The sequence below is a fragment of the Pavona decussata genome, unplaced genomic scaffold (assembly GCF_977016875.1).
Source record: "Pavona decussata unplaced genomic scaffold, jaPavDecu1.1 SCAFFOLD_4, whole genome shotgun sequence".
Lineage (NCBI taxonomy): Eukaryota > Metazoa > Cnidaria > Anthozoa > Scleractinia > Agariciidae > Pavona > Pavona decussata.
In genome coordinates this window covers 1,179,713-1,190,000 of record NW_028145428.1, presented here as the reverse complement: position 1 = coordinate 1,190,000, position 10,288 = coordinate 1,179,713, and the positions used below count along the sequence as shown (strand labels likewise).

Here is a 10,288-nt window from a genome sequence, read left to right as displayed (position 1 = left end):
TTGTGGTTGAATAGTAGCGTGACTATTAGGCTTCAATTTAATGTTATACTCTCCCTCAACACATCCTAAACCTTTGAAAACGTCCTGAAATTCATCCAAAAGGGTGAATTTTTCCTGAACTTCATCAACACTGAGACCTATTTGTTCTACTTTGTTATTCAAGGTGATAAGCTCTAGGTCTAAACATGATTCTAAACCAAGGAGGGGTCGGACATTATCTCGGAGTACATAAAACTCCAAGGGTGTTGAACCCTTAGCCTCCTTTACCTTCGTGTCAAGAAGGCATTTGCCCACAGTATCTAGTTGGTTCCCTCCAAACGACTTAAGTAGCATGTTTGTTGGGTGTACCTGAGCATTCAACTCATTAGCCAGACCTAAGGAAATTACATTACATTCTGCACCTGAGTCAAGTTTAAAACTTACGGGAATGTCATTAACAAGTAGATCTGACTGAATGTTCCTTCTAGTACTACCTTGAATTTCCTCGATGTACAGACCCTCCAGCAGTTCATTGTTTCCCTTCTCCTCTACTTCCACGTGATGAACTCTTCTTTCTTCCGTGCCATTCTTCGATTTGAAGCAGCACCGAGCATAGTGATTTCTTCCATTGCAGTTGTGACACGTGGCTCCATAGGCCGGACAATTTCCCCTGTCATGAGACGCTGCACAGAATTTGCATTTCATTATTCTACGCGAGTCTTCGTTTTTAGATTTTGTTGTGTCCGCCGGTGGCTCTGTCTTCCTTACAGCGTCGATGTTACCCGTCTGAGTGGCTGGTGAGATGAAGATTTTCGAGTGTTCCTGAGATTGTTCCGTAATTCTGCATAATTTCATGGCTTTCTCGAGTGTCAAATCCGTCTCGCGTAGCAGCCGCTCTCGTAGTTTGGGATCATTTATGCCCACCACAATCTGATCTCGTATCAGAGAATCCTTAATCGCCCCGAAATCGCAGTATTCAGCTTTTCTTCTGAGATCTGTAACAAATATGTCAAACGAGCGATCTTCTTGAATGGTCATTCTGAAAACGTATCGTTCGTAGGTTGTGTTCTTACGAGGAACACAATACGTTTCAAGCGCCGTTAAAATACCTGCAACAGTCCTTTCTGTGATATTTACGGGAATGTTTGGTAGGGTTTTGAGCACCCGTCTTGCTTTGATCCCGAGAATACTTTGGATAGTTGCTATCTGTATGGCATCGTCCTTTTCGTGAAGGCCACTCGATATCCGATACAATTCCCACGCTTCCTTCCATTCCTTCCACACATCTGCGAGATTGAGACTATCAATATCCAATTCTGAGGGAGGTTTGATACGTTCCATGTCGGAGTTGGGAGTCAGAGAGGTTTCTTTTAAAGAGATCCTGGTACCATGTTATGAGTACGAGAAAATACACATCCACAAGCTTCAACTTCAAGAGCTTTTATTACAGTACTTTTACTCCACACGTGATCCTTAAGATCACATTACAATACCTTGCACAGGACAACCAACTTATCATAACAGGCTCCCTACAAGGAATTGTAAAGATGTCAACCTAAGTAAGTGTAGAACATCCTTCGCCCAACGTTCGATCCTTTTTCTCACCAAGATAAGAAATGCCGCTTCGTTACACCTGTTCAAGAAGGCCAATGAAATGTAGTTCAGTTTCATTTTTGTTTCATTTACTTGTGTGGAGTCTTTTTTTAATGCATTGTTGTAATTTTAATTAAAGTTATCAATCTTTGTAAATTAGTTCTGACAAACCCTTTTGCGAGTAACTAATAAATTGTATTTTCAAGTGACTAACCATACAATCGGCACTCCTAATATGACTGATTTGTTAGTTACCGTGTAACTTCAGTAGTGGTAATTATTAGTAAACAAACAAGTGAGCAAGTAAGTAATATTTTTTTTTGAACGAGAGTGACAATTACAATCAAACTACGCTACAATTATGATATTCAAACTAACTTTAGAGCAGTTTTCAATTACTTTGTTTTGCTTTACTACGCTTTGGGATTTGTTACCAAAATTCGCGCCACTTTTACAACCAATAAGAAGCGAATTGTGACCTGCTCGCACGCGTTTTCCCGCGTTTGACCCCAGTTTACACATATTTGCTTTGTGTTCTAATTGTTTCATTGTACTGTTTGTGATTGGTCATAGTGATTACTGTGGTTTTGGTTCACCACACTTAATTGAAAACCGCTCTATAACAAGTCAAGAATTATTATTATTATTATTATTATTATTATTATTATTATTATTATTATTATTATTATTATTATTATTATTATCATTATTATTATTATTATTACTGTGCACTCCAAAATGTACAAATGCATCCGTGCGAAACAACTTCACAGGGTGGCCAGCGTAACCTATCAGCTGATTAGCAAAATGACTTATTTACACAGTATATAAAATACATCAGAAAAAAACATGTTGATAAAACTGAGAGTCATCGTTGAATAAAATATATGCCTTTAATAAATTTAAAAACTTTACAAATAAGAGACTTTAAAAGTTAACTAATAAAAATCAAATTATTATTATTATTATTATTATTATTATTATTATTATTATTATTATTATTATTATTATTATCCATTACTGTCTTACTCACTGTCCCATATTTCACTATTAAAGCCTAATCCAATGTTGCATTTGTTTTCAGGTTGCAGTGATCTCTTACCAATATGTCCCGCACTTGTTGAAAATAACAGGGATTACTGTGATTCTAATCGCTTATTCATGAAAACCAACTGCCCAATGTCTTGTCTTTTCTGTAGCGGTAAGTGTAAGAATTATTCCATGACTGATACGTTGCTATGGCGATCGCTCATTCGTTTTTGTAGTAATCAGAGCTCTTCTGATTAGTAATGAGCCAGTAATATTAATGCATGTAATCAAACTAATAGCCCGAATCGCTTTGCTCTCTTTCTTTTATGTAGAAGCCAGCAACATTTCAGACGAAGCACCGACAAACGGTACTACAGTAATGACTATTATTAATTATTAATTACTAATACAATTAATTACTAATAAATAACTGACTAATCATAAACTTCATGGTACCGGTAATGAAAATGCAAGCGATTGTTAAAACACTAAGACAAAGACTCTTGTATTTTTCATTGTAATGTTCTAATATTTGGAATGTTTACAGGTAGGAGACTTTGCCGTGACAACTGACTAAGAAAGTTTGAAAGGCTTTCTGTGTTTAAAATGCTTCAATTTGTTTTTACTGTATGAACTTTTCTTTTGTTTGACGGCTCTCTGTTCATAAATTAACGTAACACCTTTCCTGTAAGTTTGACAATGATCCTGTCACAGAATCTAACTCTTTGTGGAATTGCTATTGCTTCGCTTTGTTATTTTCCTCCTACAATTCCTACATTTGTTGGTGGGTAAGGATTTTCCGTGCACTTATAACTTAAGTCGCCAGTTAAACGCTTTTTGTTTTCGTCATCTTTAGTTGCCCTTATCCTAAGCACCCCGTTTTAACATGGAACAATTTTCTTCTCATATTTACTGCTTCCCTTCTAAGAGAACAACAATTCCAATTTCCAATTCGATCTCGAGAGTGTCCTTAATTAGTGCTCCGCGCTAAATATATTGACAGTTAAGAAAAATGATTTTCTTTTTCATTGTTTGTTTTTCTGCAAGAGCCATGAATACTGAAACAGCTCATTGCAGGAAAACATTGCACAGCTATTTTTACCTCTCGTTTTCTATGCATCTTCTCCGGATTTTCTGCATTGCTAACATTACTATCTGCAGTCCTGGTATCGTCTACTGATTTGTGTCATTGAGTTTAGGAAGAAGCTACGATTTGGTCAACACCATCATCTAATACATGCTTTAGACAACGTGAAGTACAAGTCACTAGACAGAAAATAGCTTAAGGATGACTAAATATGAATGTTTTCAGAAAAGTAAAAATATTGCAATATCTAAAATATCAAATAATTATACTTACTTACTTACTTACTTTAGGTGACATAGAAGTAAAACCACCGGCATCGGAGGCAGTGAATGGTAATAAAAAATTAGTAGTTGTTAGTAGACTTGTAGACCGACATTATTGACTTAAGTACAATGGAGCGGTTTTCAATTGACCACAACCAAAGTAATTACTCTGACCAATCACAGCAGAAACAAACGGCACAACTAACCAATCAAAACGCGTCAATGTGTCTAGCTCGGGAAACACGTGCAAGCAAATCACGGAAGGTAGAAATTAAAAGCAATTACTTTCGAGGCTCATTTGAAAACCGTACTTAGAAACTTTATAGACATGAGGATATGTTTGGTAAAATCATGTCTCTGATATACGTCGTTCAGAACATGAGTAGTGGAAGCATATCTCAAATATATATGAGCTCTATATGTCACTACAGACTCTAGCTCTTGTATCTCGTTTTCTGGTATGGAGTACCACTGAATTAGTTGCTAACTCTAAACTCCAAATCATTTAAGTCATTATTTCGCTCAAAATCTTGAATTTTTGCCTTTCTTCAAACTCTAAATATATCGGTGTCCTATATTTCCAGATGCCGACATATAGATTGACGCTGCTAAGCTACATTGTTTGTCGCAAGATATCATAAAAGAGTTACATATTGAGTTTGTGGATGAGAAAACTCGCTGGAAAAGCTTAATGTAATCGTATTCAGAACTGGTAATTTACGGCCAGGTTTTCTTTTGCTGATTCTTGTTTATTTTTTAACGTTATTGATAGATTGCGTTGATAAGCGGAAGAGATGTAAATTGTTTGCCGGCTTCAAGAACTACTGCATTTATCACACGCAATTTATGAGTCGATACTGTCCGAAAGCATGCCAGTTCTGCGAAAAGGTAAGAACGCCGAACAATACACGGGAAATCACTTACCAACACCACTGTGTTACAAAAACAGTCTCACAAAAATTTCAGTTGTGAAGAACTAAGATTCCCGGCCTCAATGATCGAAGTGCATTTCATCTTTCTATCCAATTTTGGAACTATTTCGAGTGCAATAGCCAAAATACTCAGCAAGTCAGCATTTGGGAACTGGGCAATGATTTTTTCTAACGATGGTTTTTATCGCATAGCACTGACGACACTGATCTTTCATAGTCCATGGCATTCTAGTCCCTCGTGCTTAGTACACTGCATGATGCATGAGGTTTAACTTTCTATATGTTGGCAAAGTTGTTGCAAATGAAGTAATTTGCGATTGGTTTCATCGTTACAGTAAAAAATTAGCTCCTTGAGGGAGAGATTTTTAGTTCCTTGAAGACAACTGACAGGTAAAATCCGCCAAAAAGCGCCAGAAAGCATGAACGTTTTTTCAGCTGTTTGTCAGTTTAAAGGAATTGCAGTTTATAGCAGATGTATAGCAGCTAGATGACATGAGAAGTCTGTTCTGTTCAAACATGATCTCATAGACTCGTTGCTATGCACGCAGTTGTGAGTACACGATGAGAAAACAAATGTCCTGTATATCGACAAATGGGTCTCCTGTCAGATCAGTGGTTTTATTTGAATGATGGCAAATGTCGATTTATCTAAAAGCGTTGGGATGATATCCTCATTTTTGCGGTAAATAGAGTTGAAGAGCGTTAGCGAGAGAAAACCAACGTTGTCAAGCCAAGAAATGCTCATGGAAGATTTAGTTTTGCTTCTGCTATTCTTCATTGTACATGTGAAAGGTTCTCAATCCTGCCCGAAGGTATGCCCTTTTTGATTGGCTGGAATAATTTTCATTTAAAGAATTGTTAATTCAAGAGGTAGCTTTGTGTGTTTGTGTGGCCGGCTGTGAAATGTATTCAGGTACCAGTTAAGTGTTTTTCTGTTTTGTCCAAGACGTGACTGGTGCTCGAACGGGTGGTTAATAGACTTCTAGCTTGAAAGATTCAGTTACTTATCAGTTGTCTGCAAGGAACTAAATACTCTTAGGATATTAAAAAAAGAAAAGTGGCCAATATCAGAGCTTTGAATATCAGCCTCACACAGCCATCCCCTTTCCATCAAGAAATTGGTTTCACAGTCACGGATCCCCAAGGTTTCGCAAAATTAGACTGCCAGTTACCAAACAAAAAATATACATTAATAGGATGTCGTTCAACTTCGTCTTTTAATCTCAGGATTACAATTTTATCATTACAGTTCATTAGCTGCCCTGGATTTTTAAAAGCAATGATGTGAGAGTCATAGATCATCTAGCTTTACAATATTAGACTGGCCAAACATGAACTTACAGTTTTGTTATTTCAGTTCACTCGTTGTTTTGGCTTCTTAAAAGCAATAAGTTCAATTACAGACACTCTCAGGCCCTTTGAGTATAGCAGGGAGGTATATACAATATTTCCAAAGTGTTAAACTTAGCATGCACACAGTTAAATTTAGCATATGTAAGAATGTTCAAGGTACTTACACTTTACATCCGAGCTTTGTAGACTTAATAACGTTGTGAAAAGCCGTTTTTGTCACGAAGAAGATGATGTTGTGCGCTTTGGCAATTACTTTGAATATATTATTACTAAGGGTTTCTGCTATGTTTCTCCAGGAATACAATTTTTCCATCAGAACTGAATGGAACGGTGAACCGATCAATCACGCGCCTATCATGTTCCAAATCAGGGCCCAGGACTCTCGTTCCGTTCTTATTTCTGTAAGTGGACCTTTCTTCAACGACCCAGGCCCTCCTCCATTATGCGCGTCCGGAAGCCCTTGTGACGGATTATGGGATTATGAAGGTAAACACTTCTTGTTGAATGATAATGGCCGCATTTACGTTAAGGAAGCATAAAGCTTCTGGGACGAATGCAGGCGAACATTGGTGGCCATGCATCTCGTTGTCGTTGTTCGTTTAGTCTGGTATAGACATGAGACGGGCTAAGCGAAGTATTTTTGTAGTATGTCTAGTCCAGAAAGATGTACTACCGAAAGTAGTTCATCTAAATACATTATCGTTATTGATCCCGACCTCAGTGATACTAGAGAAACTGCGATAATTGTAACAGGATGCGATAAAACGCCCAAAATCGTTCAAGCGCATTGTGGCGTATTCGTACAGCGCATTGAGAGAATTTTGTAATCAATCGCAAATAAAACGTGTTTTCCCGCACTACTTTGTTGTCACCATGTTATAAAATAATTGGTTCATGCTTTTAGCTGTGCGTATATCGAGTTTTATCTGGATGCACTTGGGAAGTATGGAGAGCACTCCAGAAGCTAGAGTTGCCGAACTCTTACGCTTCTCTCGTGCTCTCCAAACTTTCCACGTGCATCCATAACTCGATATACGCACGCCAAGCATGAACCAATTCTTAACTAATTTATGCTGTTCTAATGTAATACCGCTGTCTACTACGCTAATTCATTAGATTACTATTTCCGATAGTGCTTTGATTTTATTATACTACCTACATTTCAGTTGCTGAGGTGTTTTTCCTTGGAAAGAAAGAGAAATATCTGGAGATCGAGTTAAGCCCGTGAGTTAATTTTTCCATGCGTTAAAGTTTGGGGACACTAACTTGTTTTATTTCTATTATTCATCAAGGAGATATTTAGTTTTATTTTAAAGGAATGATAATAAAAAACAAGAGAGTTTAACTATAACATTATTAACAACTAGGCAGGTCTTCTTGAATATTTTCGGAGATGGTTCTCAAATATTGTGTTTGTCTGTCGTTGATCTTTGTTTTTTAATCGTAACTAAGGGAAAGGCTGCAATTTGTATTTTTCGTTCAAGAAATAGGTTCGAGGCTTGCTAATACTGTGAATAAGCTGATATTATAAGAGGGTGGCAAACGTGTGTGTTTATGGTTTGATGACAAATTATTTCTTTATTCTTTAACAGGCATGGACAGCATTTGCTTCTTTTGCTAAACGGAGTGAGAAAGAAATTCATGGTAAGTAAAACTCTTGTGCATCTATATCAAGCAGTTTCTAATCTAGACGGGCCAGTCGTATCTCAGTTGCAAAGAAGCATCGGTAATATTAAAAAACAAATTAAGAAGAACTCTTTCGATAAATTAACATTCAGCTTAATCTAAGTTTTAGAGCACAGAAACAAAGGAAATTGAATAAACATGTTTATTCGTTCTGTTGTTTGTGCCATTTTTATATCTAGAAAGAAGCATGGGAAAACGGAATTCAACTGGGTAAAAACGACACGTTTACGGTTTTCCAACAAAGCTGACGACTATTGAGAATTTGTGTTTGTAAAGTGCTGGAGAGACAAGACTTGTGTGTGTTATTTATAGTGTTTAAATTAAAACAATTCTCTATCATAGAGAATAGAGTTATAATCTACAGCTAATAATACAGATCATGAGGAAGTGCGTTCGATGATCTCGATCCTAGGCTCTTTCTCCTTTGCCAAGTTGGTGACGCGACTTCAGCAACTTGGTGATGATGTTATCTGCCCCTGCAAAATCGTCGATTGATTGTCCTATACAATCTCGACTCCAAACGCAATTAGAAGTGCATACTTTCTACGTTGAAGACAATGATCCACCATCGTTAGTCACTTGCAGACAAATGATAATGTTGGTCTCCTTGTTTGTTTGTTTGTTGGTTTGTTTTATACAATCAGTTTAAAGAAAGCTATTTTGCCGAGCATAAATCTCTTCCCTACAAACTACGGTCTGTCTTCTCTATACCAGGACAAGTTGCCCATAGAGTATACTGCCACAATTAATCGTGAAAAGAACACATGGACTGGTACGGCCAAAATCCCCATCGATTATTTCCCGCCAGATGTGAGGAAAATCAATGCGTACGCTATCCACGGGTCGGGAGCCAACCGGCGCTACGAATCACTGTATCCTGCCTCGTCTGACGTCAGCAATCCCGACTTGTAAGTCATAGATAATATCACATAAAGGCCCGGATCTACCATAATACTGTGCAAAAGCCAGTTGGCATCCTAAGAGCAATGGTGCTACCAATCACAAGCGTACATATAAAAAGTCGGTTGCTCAAGATGGCGGTAATTGCCAAAAAGAAACAGCTATTACTGCTAATTTTCCGGCAACTGTATTTTCCTGTAACACAGGATGCAAAAACATCGACTTTGCATATCGACTTTGCGCAAGATGTTCATTTGTAAGTGAAATCCGTAAATTCACCTTGATTTGGTTGTCAGAACTTCGTTGGCACCAACTGTGGCTAATAATCAATCTTCACTTTCTCCTGTGAGGTTGTACACCTGGCCCCAGTTGTTCAAAGGCCGGATAACTTTATCCGCTGGATAAGGCACTCTTCAGCGCCTTAAATATACTTCAAATTAAACGTTGTCCAAGGTTTTCGTACACCCCCAAACTTAACTGTGGTTAGAGTGTGTATATTCGCTTGTACAAGAGGAAATACTGAAATCTTTGCACAGATTGAAACTGTCGGATAGTGACTTATCCACTGGATAAAGTTATCCGGCCTTTGAACAACTGGGGCCTGCACGTATTGTGAAGTTATCCTGTGTTGACCAATGTCGGGAGTGTGTGTTTTGTGAGGCTTAAGGCTATGTCTACACTATGTTGGATAGCATTTTATGCCGTTGTGAAAAATACTCCGGCCTGGTGTGAACAGAAGTGACTCAAAACCGCCGCCATCTTTTTACTAGAATCCAACCCTCTCCAGTCGTTGTTGACTTCTGGTTCGGTTCGATTCTCTACATGCTCTCACTACTCAAGAAAGTGTCACGTAAACCTATCCTCATATGTGCCGCATATTCACTTTCAAGACCGAAGCAGAGCAGCATCACTCTGGCACAAAAATCGACCAGAAATCGTCGTTTCCTGTGTGAACGAAAGTCCTATTCGATATGTTTTTAGTGGCGGGACAAGTGCTACCCGGTATAGAGTAGACATAGTCGACATAGCCTAAGTGAACTTACCTTGAAATTATTCTGCCCAAGGTTTTACCACGTAAAACATTGCGCACTGATTGCCATCTAGCTATAAGGAAAGCTTCACCTCCAGTGCCGTTTCCACGTAGTTTAAATGCAACCCCGGTCGGCTGCCATACCATGGACCTCAGTTTTCTATCCACCGACAGACCCGCATTTATATTAAAAGGAAGTAAAAGGCAACATTTTTATTGAGTAAGGTTTTTATGTTGTTTATTTTCAGCCATCGTCTTGAATTTTTCAAGCCTTTTGACCTGGAGGCAATGTTCACAGTATCATGGAGTAAGCCATTATCGCCTTTGTGGAAGAACAGTGTTAGAAGAATAATGCGAGCAAAAGCAAGAATTTAATTATTCAAATCGAGCGCATTCAATAAACTCACGAGCCCTCTAAAAAGTGAGGGCAAACTTA

At 38.0% G+C, this 10,288-nt stretch overlaps 1 protein-coding gene across 4 annotated transcripts in view; it reads left to right on the top strand.

The window, feature by feature from the left end:
* Window positions 1-10,288, top strand: part of LOC146489679 (uncharacterized) — a 23,343-nt gene extending 13,055 nt beyond the window's left edge. For 2 of the 4 annotated variants that reach the window (XM_085103726.1, XM_085103719.1), the window contains exons 9-17: window positions 2,657-2,773; window positions 2,934-2,969; window positions 3,979-4,020; window positions 4,724-4,839; window positions 6,533-6,722; window positions 7,403-7,460; window positions 7,829-7,880; window positions 8,637-8,830; window positions 10,101-10,288. In XM_085103726.1, the coding sequence (XP_084959852.1) occupies window positions 2,657-2,773; window positions 2,934-2,969; window positions 3,979-4,020; window positions 4,724-4,839; window positions 6,533-6,722; window positions 7,403-7,460; window positions 7,829-7,880; window positions 8,637-8,830; window positions 10,101-10,227 (932 nt within the window). In that variant the 3' untranslated portion in view covers window positions 10,228-10,288. The remainder of the gene's footprint in view (window positions 1-2,656; window positions 2,774-2,933; window positions 2,970-3,978; window positions 4,021-4,723; window positions 4,840-6,532; window positions 6,723-7,402; window positions 7,461-7,828; window positions 7,881-8,636; window positions 8,831-10,100) is intronic. The other 2 variants (XM_085103736.1, XM_085103731.1) reach the window with 1 other exon arrangement.